General features: G+C 40.6%; 1 protein-coding gene across 1 annotated transcript in view; it reads left to right on the top strand.

Annotated features, from left to right (window-relative positions):
- Window positions 1-16,533, top strand: part of ADAMTS5 (ADAM metallopeptidase with thrombospondin type 1 motif 5) — a 37,084-nt gene extending 20,551 nt beyond the window's left edge. The window contains exons 3-8 of the mRNA XM_038143167.1: window positions 1,988-2,155; window positions 6,344-6,627; window positions 7,780-7,963; window positions 8,391-8,566; window positions 9,219-9,394; window positions 12,687-16,533. Coding sequence (XP_037999095.1) covers window positions 1,988-2,155; window positions 6,344-6,627; window positions 7,780-7,963; window positions 8,391-8,566; window positions 9,219-9,394; window positions 12,687-13,260 — 1,562 coding nt within the window. The 3' untranslated portion in view covers window positions 13,261-16,533. The remainder of the gene's footprint in view (window positions 1-1,987; window positions 2,156-6,343; window positions 6,628-7,779; window positions 7,964-8,390; window positions 8,567-9,218; window positions 9,395-12,686) is intronic.
- The last annotated feature ends 4,775 nt before the right edge of the window (window positions 16,534-21,308 follow it).

Raw genomic sequence — 21,308 nt, 5'->3', positions numbered from 1 at the left:
ATTTATTTACTCTGAAATTCTCCATAGAGGCTGTCCAGGCTTTTTCTGAGGAGGGAGGCTAAATTGCAACAGTGTTATGAAGAAATCCTCAGTGTCTCTGCTCAAAGTGAAGAGCTTGACATTTACCTGCAAGCTTCCTCATATCCAGAGGATATTTTTTTATTTGTCTCTGTGAAGGAGAAAAAAAGAAAGAGAAGCTCAAGAGCAGCCCCAGCTGCAGGAGCATTAACAGGCTGTGAATATGTGCACTGTATTGTTTAATTATGTACTTCCATGGGATGTCCTTAGCAGAAAATGAACAGTTCTGAAGAGTGAAGTACACTTATGCAATAAAGGGATTTGTCTGGAGAGCAAAACTGCATCTTACATGGGTGAAATGCTGCAGAGTGGTGTGGGAAATGAATTTGTAGAGAATTTTTAAAGTCTGACAGAAGGTGGAAACTACCTTCTGATAGAAGATGGAAATGGAACTAGAAACAAGTTTCAAAGGGTCTTATTTCTTACAAATAAGACTAGATACTTTAGAGAAATAGAACTGTGAAAGATGCATTGTAGTAGAGGACCCACGAGGGGTAGTTTTAGATGATTGGCTTTAAGGCATTTACAGCATGGTGTGACAAAAGCTGATAGGCCAAGAAGCACTTACAGTGTATTGCAATTAGGAAATAGTTGGCTTCTGATTGTGATGGCGTGAATTATGACATCTGTATTGTCTCACCCTTCACAGGAGACTGAAAATGGAATAAAAGTTTTTAAAACACCTCTCAGTTCCCCCATCTCTGGGTCAGAAAAAGGCCTAATTGATAGAGTGGTAACAGAGGCTGTGACAAACTGCAGTTCTGCCCTGCAGGACTGAAAGCTCCATGTCACAGAGCTCTGGGTAGTTCTGAATGGTGCTATAAAATGCTGAGCACTCTGAAAAATTACATCCTGGAACTGCTGGTGTGCACCCAACTATCATTCATATCCCACACTGATCCAGTGCTGAGTGCCATGGGATGTTACTCAGCCAAACTCTTTGGGTCAATGCTCCAGCTTTTTTAATTCACCCAGGGCTGCTTCGTTCCAAGGCAAAGACTTAAAAATTAAACTCCTTTTCCACTGAGAGACCCTCATTGCCTTATTTCACAAACATTCTGCAGTGAGGTAATTTCTACAACTGTGAGCAGTCTTGGATCAGTAAATACAGTGTAAATACAATGTATTAAATGCTCAACCCATTTCCAGAGAATTTGCTCTGTAGGTTAGAAGTGGTGCACTGATTGTTTGGTTACTCTGTCAGAGGAATCTGTCAGTTTGAAATAATAATCTTAGCAGTGAATTGTTTTGCTCAACACCAGCATTTGTCTGGAATGAAACAAAGCTGTTGTCATCTCTTCAGAGCAAGTCTTTGTGTGTAGTGCTGTATCAGATTGAAACTTGACATGTACCTCCTGATATTCAGTGTCTCAGTGCAGCATAAAAACAGCATTATCTGGCCTTATATAGGAAGTATTGCCAAACAAAAATGGTTTCACTTACCTGAAAAAAGAAAAGGCCAAATCTTGCAGAATGTGTCCCTTTCAGGGCATCAGACATCTTTTCTGCAGTGGCTTTGATGGGTGGTCTTGTCCTTATTGTTAAAGCACTCTTGGTTTAGCCCTGCATATCTTATTAATCAACTTCTGGCTTAGGCTGAACATTTTGAGCATTAAGTTCAGGCTTCAGCTCTTTGCAGTTTTATTCCCATTCATTCTTCTACCCTTTGTTTAGTTGCATCATAAATACTTTTATCTTTAGCTGTTTAAAAAGATGTAGCACCTTTCTAGACAGTTGCAGAACATTTTCACAAAGTTTTTCTTGCTGAAGGTGATTTGGAAAAACAGTAAGAAATCAATTGTTGATAAATATAAATGAGTACAGTTCCCTTCCCTCACATGACTGTTGAGCTCCAGGTGGTAAACTCTGGATAGTAATATAATTTTATTTATTTGTTTCATTTCCACAGGGCACTTGCTTGGGCTTTCCCATGATGACTCCAAGTTCTGTGAGGAGAACTTTGGCTCCATGGAAGACAAGCGCCTGATGTCCTCCATTCTGACCAGCATTGATGCTTCAAAACCCTGGTCCAAGTGCACTTCAGCAACTATCACAGAATTCTTTGATGATGGCCATGGTATGTGTTATCACTCCCTGTGTCAGCTACATGGTACTTCTTACTGTCAATCTGTATTTTTTAATAAGAACATTTTATGGCAGCTTATTTGCTAAATATGATATTTACCTCTCAGGGAATAAGGACAAAAATTTCGTTTTCCAAAAGTAGAAATGAAAAAGCATAGTCTTCAACTTCACTCTTTAATGAATTTTAAAGTCTTCACTGTGCTCCCAAAGCAACTACAGTTATTAAACAAACCACTCAAATTCCAAAATGCTGAGATAAAAATGACATAATTGAGTGAATGGATCAAGTTGTTATGGTAACCAAAATGCTTATGGATAAATGTATGGTGTGTCTGCTGAATGTAAAGCTTTGCTTTTAAATATTTTGTTGGCTGATTTCAGTGATCTCTGCAATATTTTTCTCTGAATGACTTAATTTTTTCTCTCAATTTTATTAGATCCATTAATCTGTACTATCTTGTTTTATGGTCCATATTGCTTTGGCATTGATTTAATATTACCAAACTAATTTCCACAAATGAGGAGAACTTTCCCTTTTGAGTTACTGAGGTAACTCTCCCACCATCCATGAATGACCTCTCAGAGAGTGTAAGGAACTGTTTTCTCCTCAGTTCATGAGTAGTTATCACATAGGTGTGTGGTCTTCAAGACTTATTTATAAGATGAAACTATCCATAGCAAATTTGAACCTCTCATCATGTAGGTCTATAGTCCTCTGGGAATTAATTGTATTGCTGATGCTATTGGTGTGATTTCAAATGCATTTTTAAGGAGTCTTTTCTTGATGGATCAGCCATTCAGAGACCTTTTCTAAGACCTTTGCTGTAGAAATTTATAATTTGCCAGTTGTTTTTTTTTTTTTTTAATCGAGGATCTGTCCTAACAGAATACAAACTTCCATTAAGTTGAAGTGGAAGTCAATAATTTGACCTCAAATTATATGACAACTTGATTTGACAATCACTGGCCTCAGCAGCACTTGGGGCATGAATGGTGATGAATGACACCATGAACTGATTTTGCTCAGCAGTGAAACACCTGACAGCTGAGTGCACTGCAGACACCAGCATTACATGAAGTCAGCTGAGTAAATCCCAGCAGAAATGTCTCGTCCAAGGTCAGCCAGGGGGCTGGGGAGGATCAAGGTGCTGATTCCCTGTCTCCTGGGGCCTGCTCTGAGAACAATAAACAGCTCTGTCATGGTATCACCATTTTTTTTACACTCATGAGATGACCCCAGACAACAGTTTGACATTTAGGAAGAAAAGGCTCTGTTCGTGTCCAGAGGAGAGTGACATTTTTATCCATCTGCTTTTAGCAAAGCCTTTCCAAAGATACTAATTGCCATGCCAACCACCAGGCTGTGGGATGGTTGCTTGGGACTTGGTGTGTTCAGTCTCAGTGCTCTGTGCAACCTGGAACAAGGACTGTTTGTATTTTAATTAATTTATATCCTGCTTATCTTCTTCCTGCACAGATCTTGTTCCGCCTTCTTTTTTTTTTTTTCTTCCCAAGATATATTACACATGGCATTGAGAGAGATAATGAGATGGCTTAATTAGCACTGTCATCATTTGTTGCTCTATTCCAGAGCACAAAGATGTTCTTTGGTGCCCATGACAAAAAAAAAAAAAAAAAAAAAAAAAAAGGGAATAGCAGTATGTATATGCTTTAGATGTTAAAATGTAATGCAGAATTGAAGCCCTCTCTGCCCTCCCACCGGGGGCCATGACAAGCAGGAGGTTGGACCAGCTGGTGGTAAAAACACCTGCAATTCGCTGCCTGCTGTCCAAACACAGACACTGCTACAGTCTACCCATATAAAGATTTTTTTTTTTTCCTGTGGGAAATCCTTAGGAACCTTCTCTATCTTCAGTTTTGAATTTATCGTATGAGATCAGCTGGAGCACCTGGCTTTGTAGAGATTGCACAATTTCCCTCAGTTAAGAAGTTTGGATCTCATTCCCCTGGGTTCTGGAGAGGAAAAAATGTGCTGTGTGAGCTTGTGAAACTGAAATGATTGACAGATGAGTATGTGCAAGGATGAGACTTTTCTTTCCTTTTTCTCTAAATTTATATTTCCAGTTGAAATGAAGTGTTAATATGGTATTTTAAAATACTGAAAAACAGCTCTGCTTGGGAGTTTGATAAACTTAGGCATAGGTACAAAAGCAGTGTATAATACTGAATATTGACATGCTACAGCCTTCCCATCACTGCCCTCACATTTCAGTGGCTTCCTCCCTCCTCACAAGGTATATGAAAGAGGATTTCCACTGCTGTTTACTTTTGCAAAGTGTATTTTTGCCAGAACTTTTGCAAATTATGTCCAGAAACTCCAGGAAAAAATATAGGTGCTTCCTTACTCCTCATCACATCTCTAATATTTTACACTACAACAACCCAGGGTATTTTTAATTATCTTTATGTCATGACAGCTAGCATTGGCACACGTTGTCTGCATTAAAATTTCAACATAATCCAGATTAAATAGAAGGCTAGGATAAATCAGGGTCAGCAAATGGAACAAGTTTAACAAGACAGTTTTTGGTTGCAAGTCATCACTCAGAAAGAATTTTTGGCTAATTTGGCTAATTGGCATTAGTCTTTAGAAGAGCAGAACAGTTGCAGTAAGTGTGTGTTTTGGAAGGAAAACTCAAGCTGTTGAGAAATGGGGTATTTGGTTTGCTTAAACTCCCTGCCATAGCTTGAAATCCTACTCCATTTTGTGTAAATAGTGAGGGTTTTATAGATAGGCTTTTTTCAGCCATGATGCAAGTGAAGAACACTGGTGTGGGTTCCAAAGTGAGGTAAATTGTGGTGAGTTATTTTGGCTGAGGATAAGTGAAGCTTGCCCAGACCACATATCCCTTTCATGAAGTGTAAAAGAGGTTACACTGAATAAATAGTTCTGCATGTCAACAAGTGAGGTTTTCAATAGTAAAAAAACCTCAGCTATCAGAAGATACCTACAACATCAATGTGAATTCTGATTTTTAGAGTGTGCCAGACAAATCTTGACCACAGCAGACCTTAAAAGATAAATACAAATCTCTACATTCATGCAGTTTTTTCTTCCTGATTTTTATGGGGTTTTGTATAAAATGCATAAACTATTTCAAACTAGTTCCCTGAGCAGCCAAGTATCACTCCTTAGAAGAAAAGTGCAGTCCAGCTTTAGTGGCAACATTAGTTTTGATACCCAGCTTATATTTTTCCTTTAGCCTGGTAGAAATTTTGATTTTTCTATCTGTTTTGTTTGGGTTTTTTGGCCTCATTGGCTACAAGTCTGTGCTTTTTGATTTTTCTGGCATCCCTTTAGAAGCTTTACTATTTCTGACATCCCGATTTAAAACTCAAATTACAAGTGTGCTTGCTTTGAGTCCTGCTTCCATGAGTCTAGCTCTCTCCTTAAATCACAAACCGATAAATAGCACGGAATGTGTTCCGAGTCTTGCGTAAAGGATTGAAAAGCCAAAAGGACCTGGGTTGTGGTATTTGCTGGGTCCCCAGGATGAAGGAGGAATTGATGAATCTGACTTCATGTTCTTAGAAGGCTAATTTATTTACTTTACTTTACTTTACGATATTATATTATATTATATTATATTATATTATATTATATTATATTATATTATATTATATTATATTATATTATATTATATTATATTATGCTATACTAAAACTATACTAAATAATAGAGAAAGTATACATCAGGAGGCTTAACAAGAATGATAATTCATGACTGACTCCTCAGAGTCACACAGCTGAACGGTGATTGGCCATTAAGTAAAAACAATTCACAGGAAACCAATCAAACAATGACCAGTTGGTAAACAATCTCCAGACCACGTTCCAAAGCAGCAAACACAGGAGAAGCAATCAGATAATTATTGTTTTCATTTCTCTCTGAGGCTTCTAAGCTTCCCAAGGAGAAGAATCCTGGGGCAAAGAGGATCTTTCAGAAAATATGACAGTGACATCTGGGTAAAACTCATTTACACCTCAGGCTGGCAATAGGCAGCTCAGCAGCAGGGTCAGAACACAGCGGCAGCAGTTTGACCTTGTGAAAATGTGGTACCACCTCAGAACTTTCACATCACCATCCCTTGAAGGAGGCTCACTGTTGCCCGATAAAAGTAAATAACTGAGTGAACAACAGCTTGTCTTGCTCTTGTAGGGAACTGCCTGCTGGACCAGCCCAGGAAGCACATTGTGGGCCCCGAGGAGCTGCCGGGGCAGACGTACGACGCCATCCGGCAGTGCAAGCTGGCGTTCGGCGCCGAGTACACGGTGTGCCCCGGCATGGACGTGTGCTCGCGCCTCTGGTGCGCCGTGGTGCGCCAGGGACAGATGGTCTGCCTCACCAAGAAGCTGCCCGCCGTCGAGGGAACCCCCTGTGGCAAAGGAAGGATCTGCCTCCAAGGGAAGTGCGTGGACAAAACCAAGAAGAAATACTACTCGGTAAGTTACCCCAAGGGGAATTGGAAAAGGTGGTCCCTCCAAGTAAGATTGAAAGGTGCCTTGTTTTTCAGCTCATAATTGGGGTGTTGTTGGTGAGGTATGTAGGAAAAATGCTGCTGAGGTTCAGAAAGTGTACTTTCTTCCTTAAGGAAAGCCTTCGTTCCTGGAAAACTGGAGGTAGTGATTTTCCCATTCAGTAAATGACACTTATCAGGACATGGCTTTCTGACCTGGCACAGAAAGCAAAATAAATCTCATCTCCACATTTAAATTACAGCCCTTATCTGAAAGGCCCCAAGGCCCTAATTCTAATGAAGAAAAGGGCAGATGAAATTAATGCAGAATATAACTTGTGGATCAGAAAAGTTTGTGCTTCCAGTGACAGAGAACCCCTCTCTACTTTATACATCTGAAGAATCCCCAGCCCCATGAGAGCTGTCAGCTGCACAGTTCAGATGCTTCTAAATTCTCTGGGTAGACAGTAGCCCTTTCTGTTACACCCACAGAAAAGATGTGGACTTGTAGAGCTTTGCGAAAATATTTGCAAACTACAGGAGCCATTCAAATCAAGATACACCATTTATAACACTTTTTAAATGGATTTCTGTACCCTTTTTTATGGATTTCTATGCTTCTACATGATATTGCAATTCTATAGCCAATGTTGCAGAGTTGACAACTCCATCTCTTGCCAGTAATTCCAAGCAATACCTACACATCACAATAGTTGGATTTAATTAATCTCAGATTAGCAGTATGGGTATATTCTGGGAGTTGAACCCCTTGGAGCCAGTTTAAGGGGCCTTTTTGGTAAAAATAGCAAAAAATAGGAGAGGTAGGAATAGCAAAAAATAAGAGAGCAGCCCATGAAACCATGGACGTGTTCTGTGAAGAGGCTGAAGGCGGCTGTGTGGAGCAAGGCCCAGCGTTGGCTTTGCACCCACAGTGCAAATGAGATGTCATCAGCCTGCAAATAAAAGATAGAAATTACCTTTGCTGGGAGAAAGAAGTTTCCTAAGACCTGTTAACCCTGAATGGCCAACTGAAAGAATTGCTTTCAGTTGTGGAAAGCATTAGCAGTGACTTTGAGGCAACAGCTCCATTCATGCTTGGATGATGAACTCACTTCCTGCTGTTCCATGTGTTTTTCAGGCTTCAAGCCATGGCAACTGGGGATCCTGGGGACCCTGGGGACAGTGCTCTCGTACCTGTGGTGGGGGAGTTCAGTTTGCCTATCGCCACTGCAACAACCCAGCTCCCAGGAACAACGGGAGATACTGCACAGGCAAGCGGGCCATTTACCGCTCCTGCAACGTCACCCCCTGCCCCGCTAATGGTGAGTGCCCTCCTGCTCCAGCCCTCCCTCCCTTCACAGACACTAAACACTGATTATCTGCCATGAAACCACACAGCAAGGGTTCACTGTAGCCTCCCCAGATTGTATGTATCAAGGCAAGACATTCAGCATTAGTACAGTATCCTAATTCTTCACCCACACCTCGCCCTGGATGCCATAGAGAAAGCTAAAAAAGTCAGTCCTCTAAAATGAAACATCATGCAAACTTTAGGCCTTTAATGCTTGTTATGCCATTGGGAGATTTCCAATCTAAAACAGTAGAGGGATTGGAAGGCCAGTTCTAAGTAAAGAAGTGGTGTGACATAACTTAAAAATGATGTTGGAAAGAAATTGGAATAATAGATGGACATAATGATATTTGCAGCATGGTCTGAAATAGCCACTAATGATGTGAATAATTCCACAGCTAAATCCTTCCGACAAGAGCAGTGTGAAGCAAGGAATGGCTATCAGTCTGATGCAAAGGGGGTCAAGACTTTTGTGGAATGGGTCCCCAAGTATGCTGGAGTACTGCCTGGAGACGTCTGCAAGCTCACCTGCCGAGCCAAAGGAACTGGTTATTATGTGGTATTTTCTCAGAAGGTATGGCAGCTCCAGTCAGGGTTTCATTCTCCAGCCTAGAAGTGTCCCATATTGTAGAAATCTTTCCCTACAACCAGGGAAAAGATGTTAATCATATGATGAAAATATTTAACTGTGTGAGCAGATTTAATGGTTTGATCCAGTGGTTGTACCTTAGGGCCAGAAAATGAGATAAGTTTTTCCATATCTCAGTATGTGAATGCATGAAAATTATGGGCCTCTCTGCACTAGCTTGTTTTCAGTAGTGGATAAAGGGCTTTCTGCCTGGAGTTTTCTGTCATTATGGGGTCTTCTGGAGGAGAAGGAGTATTAGGAGAAAAGAGTAGGTCTAACTCTGAACTGTGTTTGAAGAGTCCAGAGTAACTCCTAAAGAACCAATTAGCATAGGATAGTTAGTGGTACAGATATGACTTGTGGTCAGTTTGTTCTATCAGATGCAATCCAAACTGAAAGTTAGCTGTCCTTGCTTTTGTCCTTTTGCTCAATTTTACCTGCTTTTTTACCATCAATATTAGAAAAGCTCAATGTGGTCTGTCAGAGGAGGCAGCCTGCTCTGAGTTGGTGACTTAAATAAGGAACTGGGTTTTGCCAGGTGGATCCAAACCCACAAATCTCTGTGGCAGTCTGAAGCAAGTTTTATTTGCTTGTCCAGGTCACTGATGGCACGGAGTGTCGACCCTACAGCAACTCAGTCTGTGTGCGAGGGAAGTGCATCCGAACGGGCTGTGATGGCATCATTGGATCCAAGCTCCAGTATGACAAGTGTGGGGTGTGTGGAGGAGACAACTCCAGCTGCACAAAAGTTATGGGAACCTTCACCAAAAAGAGGTACTGAACTCAACAGCAAGTGCATCTTGTTGTGCAAGTAGTTGCTGTGCCACGTGCTGCTTGCTTTCTGTCTCTAAATGCAATTTGCTTTCACATGGGGGAAAAACCACACTGGCTGTAGCTTATTGCAGTTTCCAGATGTGCACAGCTGGCTCCTGGCATTATCCTGAAATTGGCAAAGCATCAACTGGCAAAACACTGCAACCAGCTCACTTCTGACACAAAGTGCCAGTGAAGCAGGAATAGAAAGTCATGCCACTTGCAAATCTTGCTTTGTCAGGTGGATTGTGGTTCCGAGAGGACAGAGGAAGAGAGTGGTGAATCAGAAAGTTGTTGGGATCAGAATTATCTGCATCTCTCTGAAATTTTTCATTTCCCACTTGTTGCTGCATTAGCAAGTTACACCCTGAAAGTGCTTTTTCATCTCATCTCTTTTGAGTGGCACTGAGGACATCCCATCTGATTTTGTGACACACATTCCTTGTATTAGAAGTGCAGAGAAGCAGACAGCTGTAAACACCTTCCTTAATAGCTGAGAGAGATTATACCCAAAAATTCCCTTTTCCCACTGCTGACTATGTGTGGACTTCAGATAAATAGATGAGATATCAGAAGTATCATAGGCTTGTTCATGACTATAACCCTTCATGTCCACTGGCATAATATCAATCATGGATGGATTTTTTTAAAGTCAAAATACTTACAGCAGTTATGCATGAGCCATTTTTTATGAGACATCACCTTCTAACTATAATAAAACTTAATACAAGTAAAATAAAAGGAACTCCTGCCATGGTTTTCCCTCACCACACTGGAGGCAGTACTGATAGACCAATCTCAAGTAAGTCCTTTCTGTCAACTAATTTTTTTCCCCTCTTCAATTCTTATGATTCATAGAAAAACTGGGATTTTTAATCATCATTTATACAGATACCAAGATCTCAAAGGACAGCTCTACACATAGAAACTTTTAGTTGACAATTTTTACTCAGAATCAGTAACTGTGTTAAGCATCCTCTATATATGAACTTGATTTTATAACTTCCAAATTCTTACATAGCATGTTGAAAGCTACCAGAAGTTGAAATCTGACTCCTGAAATTATCTTTTATTTCTATACATTTCAACAGACTGATTAATAGCAGTCAAAAATGGCTTGGAGAGTGAATTTATTCTAAAATTAAACATAACTAATCTTCTTCTTAAAAACCAATGATTGCTCACCTAACGATGCCAAAACAGCTCTGCCAAAAAGAATGGCTTTCCAACCAAATTAGTAATTATATAAACCAAATCTTTTCCAATTTGTAAATACTGGACTGTCTGGGAATGTCTAAGTGAAGTTGACAGTGGGAGATGTATTTCATATCATTTGGCAATAATCAAGATCCAGGAAAAGTGTTAGAGGGGCTCCATGAATTTCAGGGAGGCCAGATTTGTACCACAGATACACTTGGAAATGGAGAGATTTATTATAATTATCCCAGTGAAGTTACCATCTTACTCCTCAAATCATGCCTTTAAGTGTCATGAGACTGGCTAGAGGGTAAATTTATGTTCTAATACGATTTTGATTGGATTTGGGACTGCTGATTTATTTTTACTGGAAAAGTTGTTAGGGGCAATTCTTCTCTGCAAGTAATTGACATTAAAATAAACCCCCGATTAAAATAGCGAAGCCTTAATTGTCTGTAAACTGTTTTTACAGTTTTGTTTGAAAGGGCAGTGCTGGTAGGAAAATCATCTTTCCTCCACTGAAAAATGGCAGTTCCCTTGTTGCTGTCCACTATCAACTTTAACAATCTGTACACGAAATGTACAGGGAAATTTAAATTTACAAGACAAAACTAGACAATTGCCATGACAACATTTGTTTGTGCTTCTTTTTTCTTTTAAAGCAGGCAAACCAGAATCTTCTGGGAAATTTGCTTCTCAAGATTTTTGTTTAAAAATCTGTAAAGCCAAAGTATCAGAAGTTAGGAAAGAGGGGAATTAATCTGCACATGCTTCTCTATGCACATGGAGCATTACAGCTCTTCATGCAGACAACTTGAATTCTCCAGGACTGCTTGTTGGTTTTGAACAAATGATTTTGTAACTTCAATGACATGTTTTAACTGAGTTATTCTGGCAACTCTCATGTAAAAATATTTGTGCAGTGCTGTAGAGCAGAGTCCCCAGCCTGGGATTCACACCATATTGCTCCAGCTTTATGGAGGTGCTAAATCAATGGAGTCTTAAGTCATTGTCCCATAACTGCTGGAAATAGCAGGGGATCAGCACAAATGTTTCATTTGTGATATGTGCAGTCTCTACTTGTGCAGCCAAAAATTCTCAAAATTAGCAGTCTGTTTTTTAAACAACCCCAAAGGAGATGCCAACACTTTTATGTATTTTTCATGTATTTTCTCATGAAACCTTTCAGATAGGAGATACTTTCAGGATGGCTTTGTCACTGATTTAGGAATGAAAACACATCTCCAATGTCCAGCTGGTAGCTTTACAGCTATGTAAAGCCTTTAAATTGTTTTCTATATATCAGTAAAGTTAAAATAACATACTTGAGATAGTGATAAATTCCAGCACACTTGCAGGTTTTGAATGCTTGTCACTTTTGGTAAAAGAGTTTAATCTCTTTTTCTAAATCCCAGTTGAGATCGTTCATAACTAATAGAGAATTCCGTGGTGGCACAAATGAAGTCTTTGGATGCCCCTCATATTAGACACTTAACAATTAATCTTTGGCTTTATAAATTTCAAAGTAAACAAATTTTTTCTCGGCGATCAAAACTATTTTTAAATGTTCCCAAGGTACCTCTACCCAGCTGTTCCTCTGCTTGTGCTTTCCTTAATCATCATTATAGCAAAGACAGCAAGAAACAGCTGTAACCAATGCATATCTCATTATCTTTTCCTTGGCAGGCAGCGCGTGCATCGTATTTCATCTCTCCCACCCTTTGCTGAAATCTATAAGCTATCTGTTATTTTTCATTCCTCTGGTATCTGACCCACGTCAAACTGTCCCTAAAGCTAAAGATTAAGCAATCTGCAAGAAGTGCAGTAGAAACTTCTTGGGGAACATGAAGAACAACACAGCAGGCCAAGAGTGGAACCTGGTTAAATTAATCTTAGTGAAAATCCAGGTGGACTGAGCTGAAATGAAGCGAGATGTTGTTGTCCATAGGTTGGACTGAAAGATTTGTTCCAGCCTGTTTGGTTCTGTGATTCTGTGTCATGGCAGTGACTTTGTGAGGCATTGCAGTGAGACTCTTCCTTCTTTTCCTTCCTTCAGCAAGGGCTACACTGACGTGGTGAAGATCCCAGAAGGGGCGACCCACATCAAGGTGCGGCAGTTCAAGAGCAAGGACCAGAGCAGGTTCACGGCCTACCTGGCCCTGAAGAAGAAGAACGGGGAGTACCTGGTCAACGGCAAGTACATGATCTCCACCTCGGAAACCATCATCGACATCAACGGCACCGTCATGAATTACAGCGGCTGGAGCCACAAGGACGACTTCCTGCACGCCATGGGCCACTCAGCCACCAAGGAGATCCTGATCGTGCAGATCCTGGCCACTGACCCCACGCAGCCCGTGGACGTGCGCTACAGCTTCTTCGTGCCAAAGAAACAGGGCCAGCTGGCAAACTCTGTCCCCAGCAGCGGCAGCAGCGGCAGCAAAGTGACGGCGCAGGCCGCGCAGCCCCGCTGGGTGACGGGGCCGTGGCTCTCCTGCTCTCGAACGTGCGACACGGGCTGGCACACCAGGACTGTGCAGTGCAAGGATGGGCACGGGAAACTGGCTAAGGGATGTCTGCTCTCCCAGAGACCCTCAGCGTTCAAACAGTGCTTGCTGAAAAAGTGCTAACCTGTGGTGGTGAGCTGCTTTCAAAGGGGTTTGAGTAAGCCGCTGTTGGCATGCTGGTGTCAGGTCTTGCCCACACAGACAGAAGCAAAGGCTTCAAAGTACTTGTGTTCAGTCTCTAATTATAGGCAGAATCTGCCTGTTTGGACCAAATGAAGATGTGCACTGCTTTAAATAATAGTAGGGTGGTCTAAATACATCAAAGAAAGTAAGGTTAAAGTTGTTATAAGCCCTCTGTGTCTGCAAAAACATAAAATAAAATAATGCAAAAGAAGAGAAATAGTGAATGGAGGATCCTGGGATATTTGAAGGTTACAGAATCATCTCCCCTTTTTCACCTACCTCTACTACAGTATGTCCTTAGGAAACGTCACATGTCCCCATGATCCCACAGTAGCTTATTTTATACTGTTTTGTAAATATCTTTCAGTTGGTATATCACTTAATATCACTTCCTTCTATTAAAGAAATCAAAAGACAAACTACATAAGCAAAATGATTGACCAAAGTATATCTGCAGCCCTTGTGGACTTGGTCCATCCTTCAGAAAGGGCCACAGATGTTTTACTGGAAAATGAAGAGCTTGCTGCTGGTTTTAAAAAGTGATACCTTTTGGTTTTGACAAAAGGAAATACGTTTTCGTGGTAGGAATTTCCTGACAGTATATCATTAATGTCTGACAAATCTTGTGTTTCCACCCCAAAATTCTCAGGAGGAGCCTTGCAGCAGCTTGCAGAGCAGGGAACCCCCCATTCCTCCAACAGCAGGAGCATCAACAGCTCCTACTCATGTATATGTCAGGCATGCACCCAAGGAGGAGCTGGCTGCAGGAGGAGTTTGTGTACACTGTGCTTGTAAACCTGCCTGGTTCCAGCTGTGTCACAGCCTGGGCTTCTTGTTCTCACTGCGCAAGAGCTGCTCAAGCTGCTCCTCTCCATGAAACAAAAGCATACTGTGCTTTGTAGAAAACTAGTTAGAGAACCAAAACTTACAGGTGAGGTAATCAAGTGTCTTCTCACTCAGATATTCTGAGGCTGTGTTCAGCTGCTTTCTCTGGTATTTTCTCTATGGCTTCTGCCTTGAATTTAACAATGTGTAATGTACCTACATCTTTTCAAGAGGCTCTCAAGGTCAAAAAAACACAGCAAGCAGTTAATATTTTATCACTGTTTTGTCCATCATGTCTAACTCTGGTATTCATCTTACCAGCAAAAGTTTATATCTATTTGTTTTTTTGGTTGGGTTTTTTTGTTGTTTTGTTTTGTGTGTGTTTTGGGTTTTTTTAAAAGCTATAGAAGACATTCATGTTTTGTATATCTACCACATTTGGGAGGAAAAGGGGTCACTAGGAAGTCAAACCACATCAGGATGTGGAGGACTTGTCCAATATCAATAAGACTGTTTCCACAGCACAGGCAGTAGCTGGTAAGAGTTTTCCTTGGCAGCAATTCCTGAATCCTGTTGTCTTGTGGAAGTTCTGTGACTGAGGCTGGGCATTTCACCTTGTGCAGGTGGAGGCCTGAGAGCAGCCCTGGTAAAATTGCTCTCTTTAATATCAGCAGGCTTTGAATTAGACCATAAGATAAGAGGTACCAAAATAAATGGTAAAAAAACCACTGATGAAAGTAGACTCCATCGTTTACTCCTTTGTTCATCCACACGAGAGCAGGAGACTGCAGGAGGATTTTCAGACAAGCCTCAGCTTTAAGTCAGTGGTACTTGAGCACTGAAACACCTCAGGCTCTTCTGAAAATCCCAGGCATGAAATCAGCAGGGAAAACTTGCTGAAGTGTGGAGCAAGAAGGGCAGGTCTGACTCCAGGCTGACACAAACATGTTTTTGCAACTGTGGCGTGTTTGTGTGAACTCTCAAAAATCATGTGATGATTTCAAAACAGCATAGAGTTGCTACATCTACAACTGTGAAATCTGGAGAAGGATCTGGTTTTTCACCCTGTTTTAAATAAACAGTACCAAAGGCAGGGCCTCCTCCTCTGTTAAATGGATTGCCAACAAATGTTATTAATCAGCTTTCAAAAATGGTGTGGCCTTCTGTTCAGGAGTAGATCCTGTGCAAATCTGTGGATCTTGAGGAATATGCCCCATTTATTCTTGATCCCAATCTAAGAACTGAGATCAAGGCTCAGATGATTTGCAGAGTGCTAAAAAATAAACATTTATGCCTCTTCTGCCTGTTAAAATAAGATCACTTTGAAATGCCTTATTTTTCCTTCCAAGTAATCTAATTTTGATGCTTATATATGTATTACACACGTCCTAGAACCTCTCCAAAAAGTCCATAACAAATAGAAACCATCATGAGAGGAAAAAGATCAGGAGATTGAATGTGTGTCAGCATTGACAACATTTGTCTCAGCATACAGCAGCTGCATTAAGTGGTGTTTGTGTTCTGTCATGATAGAGACCGAATGTGCAAGTATTTGTGTTTGCATCATGGTAATAATTTATTATATATTCAGCAGGCTGAGTAAAGCTTTTGGATGCTATCTAGGCATGCCATATGCGGGTATAAATTCAGAGCTTCCTTAGGTCAGGAGTATCTTTTAAAAATGAAAGAGTTTACTTAGAAATTAATACCAGAACAAACCACTGCAGTGATTTTCAACAGTGTAGCAATGAAGAAAATTCACACAAGCAAAGATGTGAGGGGTCAAAGGGGACAGACCAAGGCAGGACCCGAAAAATGTAAGATAAAGGGTAAGCCAACACTTGCTGTTTCAGGAGTTCCTAAATCAGAGTCCAGTTCCAAACCTTGCCTGTGGCAAGGCTGTCCCATGTACCTGATGGATGAAGAATTGGTGCAAGGTCTGTTCTCAGCTGAATTCCGTGTCACTCACACTGTGACATCATTGTTTACATTTCTGCCCAGTGTTGCACAGCTGGATTCATGAAATGCCCCAAGGGGATGGAAACCTGGAATTCTGCTCTTGGCATAGCCAGGAACCATCTCAGTGTTAAATTCATTTTGACTTTGGGACACACTTGCAGTGCCCAAGGGTGAATTTGGACCCCAGAGCATCAGTGGGGCTTACAGCATCTGCTTTCCAAGTAGGATATTCTCATTAGGAAAAAGCCTGGCATCTTGGGTTTGACTGTGTACAAGAAATTAAGTTTAGCTGCCCTCCTGTGGAAACAGTTTTATCACAAGGGGAAGAGGGAATAATCTTGTGGATTAATAACAACTGTTAAAAAAAAAAAAAGCAACACAGCACTGAAAAAATAAAATAATTTATTGTTTTTACAACTGGTATGTGAACGGATGTAATGAATTTATTTATTCTTATTTAACAAAATACCAATTGTGCAAATTCTATATTTAAAATGTTTTGCTATCATCTCTGGCTCTCTTTCTGGCTCTCTTTTAATTTATGCTTCGGGTTTGTGTTGAAAGTACATCTTGTGAGTTTACATAATATATGGCACTGGTCATTTTTTGTATGATTTTATTTAGAAGACTTTCTGCATGGAACAGGAGTATATGTGTATGCACACATGTGTAGATGTATATTCTTTTTCTGCTGCCACCTTTTCCTTCAAGAAAGTTGTAGCTTTTTAATTTGATGACACCTCCAAGCTCCTTGGTACACTTCAAAAGTTCTCAACAAGCAAGTCCCAAAGGTCTGCGGACCAAAAAAGCCCTGTGGTGGCTCCTGAAGAATTCAGAAAACAGATTGGTGTCTCAAAGGCACCAGTTCATGTTGGAGGCCTTGGTGATTGACCCCCAAAGCTGATCCTACCCCTTGCTTAAATTGTAGCAGAATTTCAGTAACTGGGAGTTGTCTCTCCATGGAAGTAAAGCTCCTCTTGAGTTGCCAGCACTCTTCTCTCATGCAGCTTCTGATGTTTAAATGACAACAAAAAAGAGGAAGCTCCTGGGTGTCTCTATAAAATAGCTTGATGAACATATGATTTGGTTTATGAGGACTGAACCATTAAAAAAGCTGTTTTTTCTATGTTATCACAGTTTATATACATATATAAATATGTATATATGGCTATAAAAAGTCAAAAGCCCAGCTTGGAAGGCTTTGCAGTGTTTTACTTAATTGTATTTCAGCTCTTTGTACCACATCAGGCAGTTAGATTAAAAAAAAAACCAACAAAACCAGCAAAGTATGTTTCCATGAGAATAATACCTGTTTTTCTCCCAGTTCCTCTAGGGCAGACCTCTAGGGAACTAGAATTGGGTGCAATGTGAGGGGAGAAATGTGATGTGGACAAACCTCCAGCTTTTCTGCAGTCAGTTCATTGACTAACACAAATGGCTCTGCAAGGGCAGTACCACAGCCTGCACATCAACAGTTCCACACTGCTGGAAGTCACCTTGCTTCCAGTCAGTGTTCACCTGAGTTAAATTCCAGCTCAGCCTCTCTTCTGCCACCCAGGCACTGCCCAAAGCCAGAGTCAGCCACAAGGCTTTAGACGAATTAGGGATGGCCAATGGGTGACGTTTCATCTCTCAAGGCCCAATCCAAAATGCCAGGGCTTTGATCTTAAAGGCAGGCTTTGAACAGGGTTTATCATTAATTGTGGGCTTTCAGCAGTAAGTTCAGGTGAATGTTTCTCATGTCATGCTGTTGTCACTGAGGAAGTGGAGCCTATAACAAGAAGCAAAATTGGATTCTCTGAGCATAGGCTGAAATTTTCAGGGGAAAAAAAGTTATGTGGTTTGGAGGATTTTTTTCATGAAGTGATATGATTTATATGATTTTTTTAGAGCTGCCAGAGTGCCTCACTGCATTCATACTTGCCATGTTCAACATTTTCAAGGGTTTTTTCCTATGGGTGCCCTTTTATTAACTTGTATAGTAAAGCTAGTTCAATTCTTGTTTCAAACAACATTGCAAATGCAGATACTTCTGGTTTATTACATGCACCAGCAATGTCTCTTAATGTAAGAGAGATTATTGGGTCCTCAGCTGGCACCCCAAAAGGGGCTTTGGGGCCTAGAAGGTTTAACCACAAGCACCAGTTTTCAGTGATAAAGTTTGAAAAGCCCTAAACATAGGTGAGTGGTGTAAGACCTCCTCCCCACACCACACCAAACATCCCAACATCATCCCACTGCTCTGCACTCTGTGAGCCACAGGCAAAACTCACAGTATCTTTTGCCCTGGAAGTTGTCTGTGGAGGCTCAGAGCCAGTGTAAGGACAGTAAAATCCTCTCCACAAACACCAGCCAGGCATAGACCATGTTCAGACACCCGTGGCTAAGTGCAGGTGCATATTTTATGTGTGTGCTTGTGTATGTGAGTACTTGGGTCTGCATAACTCCCACTCCCAGGGGGAAAAAAGTTACACTGGGTTTAGTAATACCTACATAAATTTAGAGTTACTTCATGGCATCATTTGGCTTTGCTGGAGGTGCTTCAGACTTACACCACTGTGACAGCATAGTCTTTTCTTTATTTATAGTAGCTGGTTTACACAATTTATCATGTGAACTGTGAAATCTGCAAATAGGTTATCTTATGAAATATAGTGACAGGCATACAGGCATTGTTAAAATCCCATCAGATACAGGAAATATGCCGTATTAAGTAAGTTGGAGACAGGGTATAATTCTGTAGAGCAATAAATTTAACTTCTATTGCCAGGTCATCTGCTTAGCATCAGATAAGAGAAAATGAACAAGGTATTGCAGGCAGGACTAAGGGGAAAGCACAGAGTTTGGGTTTGCTTAAGTTTATTTCACGTGCCTCTGTGCACTGTTGGTGTCAGCATATTGTGGGAAGTCACTTTGTCACCCGGCTGAAATACCAGTACCCTTTCAGAAACCAAGATGTGTCACAAAACTTATTTTTCATGCTAGTCTGTGTCTAATCAGAGTGAGTTAATATTTTTAGAGCACCACTGTGTCAGCCAGTTTACAACATAAAAATATGTTACACAAAATATAAATTCATTTGAACTGAACTGTGCAAGGTCTACACTGTACAATGACACACAGAAGGCCAATAGTTTGTTTTGTAAACTATTACATATGTATAATTTACCAGTTGTAATCTTAAAACACTTGACTCTGTGATTTCAGTAAAAGTAATAAATACAAACTGCATCATAGGTCCAAAAGATTTGTTTATATGGTATATGTTTAGGGCCCTCTGTTTGCTCTTTGTACCTCACTGCAGGCAGATAAGCACAAAGATCTTGAGCATAAATTTAAGACATAAATATTCCTTCTATATGTGAACACTGCATTTTAGTTGTGGTGGGGTGGAGTTCTAAAGTGTTGTGAAAGAGCAGGAAAGAACAGAAGGTGGTGTTTGTTAAAAGATTCATAATTATCCCTTTAAAGCAATCTCAGAGCAATAAAGACCTGCCAGAAGGGATGGTGTTGGTGCACTCTGTGTGCTGAGGCGGTAGCACAGAAAGGTGAGAGGTTTTTTGGGGAGACAGAGCTGCAGATATTCCAGTTGAAGTGTGGCTCTTCAGAGGCACCATTACAAAGATTTACTTTTCTAATAGAATTTTAAAATTAATTTTCCATGCTGATTTCTCGCTTATCATTTCACATTCCACAACACTGCGCTGGGAATTTTTCTTGTTCCCAAAAATGGTGCTTTCCAAAAAGATACTCTTCCCAAAAGTTAAACCAAACTCATCCTGTCTGAATCTTACCCCATGTGTGTATCTAAATCTATTGATTGCTGGCATTTTTATGAATCATAGATTTTGCCTTTTATTAACTTGGAGGTTTTGCTTTCTTGTGTTTTACAAATTGTGAATTAAATTTGTTTTTATTTACAAAAACATTTTACATATGCCTAGGAACAGCTTTTCTTCCTAGGCTGTTAAACAATGGCAGTACAGTTTTACAGAGCTGTCAGTACCTACAGAGGGGCCCAAGCTCTTTACAAAAAAGTCTTTACACCACAGGGATACATCAGTGTCTCCTCTACAGCTTTGCATAACAAGCTGCAATGTCACTGTGATCATGGCAGGTCCTGTCTCCCCAAAATTCCATTTTCATTTCCTACTTCAGAGTTTGCAGTAGCTCAGAGAAAGCCATTACTGGCAAGGGAAATCCATTGGTGTACAAATCAAATGGAGCAGAAACAGCATTACAGACTTTCCCAAATGTCCAGTGCTGCCATAATCCAATTACTGTGCAGGGACTGTTCTGTATCAGGAAGATGAACTCATTCTCTCTTAATGCATTTTCCATCCCATCATATTGTGACATTTCACCTCTTCAGAAACTATCTGTAATTACATGTGAGGAGGGAGATCTTTATTCCCAAGATTCTTCTCAACTTGTAGATCCAAATCTCAATTTTAGGTGGGGATGCAAGATGGATTTGATCCAATTTCAGTATTCAAACCAATCCTTTTTTTTTTTCTTTTTTGAAACCTCCAAGTACATCCAGTAATCAAACTAAAAAATGTACAAGTCTTTCCACATTGCTTATGCTGTTACCTCATTCTCCAGTACTCTGTGAAGTTTAAAGCAATAAATCCATCATACTTAGACCACTCACCATTCTAAGCTGACCCAAGGATAGGGTTGAAGAGTAAGAGCATGGGAAAAATAATTTTACAAAAGCCAAGGAAAAAATACTCTTTTCCACGCTTGGAGGGCCAGGGCGGCAATCTCTTTGCTTTCCCTTGATTATTCTGGGGAAAAAACCCACATCTAAGTGAAAAGTCACAGATGTTTTCTTAAGCAGCTGCTCAAGAAGGCTTTGTTGTAGCAATCTAAGGCTGAGCTTATTAAAACAGCCATTTTGGCCATTGCCACCGTAGTGACTGCTCCAAGTGTTGCTAAAGAAATACAGTGAGACAAGGAAGTTGGATGAAATTCTGGAACATGTAGGTGTGGGAGAAAGAAGGGTGAAGAGACCTTGCTCCTTTTGAGCTTTAAGCTGCTGGGTGGCAGGTGCTGTGCCCTCTCCCAGTGGGATGCCTCCCATGCTTGTGGAACACTTTGCTTATGATCACAGGCCAAATGCCTTGGTGAGGTTTGCAGATGTGAATTCTGCCCTAGTAACCACGTAAGGGCCATACACATGTGTTAGTGCACATAAACTA

Source organism: Motacilla alba, chromosome 1 (assembly GCF_015832195.1).
Source record: "Motacilla alba alba isolate MOTALB_02 chromosome 1, Motacilla_alba_V1.0_pri, whole genome shotgun sequence".
Lineage (NCBI taxonomy): Eukaryota > Metazoa > Chordata > Aves > Passeriformes > Motacillidae > Motacilla > Motacilla alba.
This window is presented reverse-complemented; position numbering and strand designations above follow the sequence as displayed.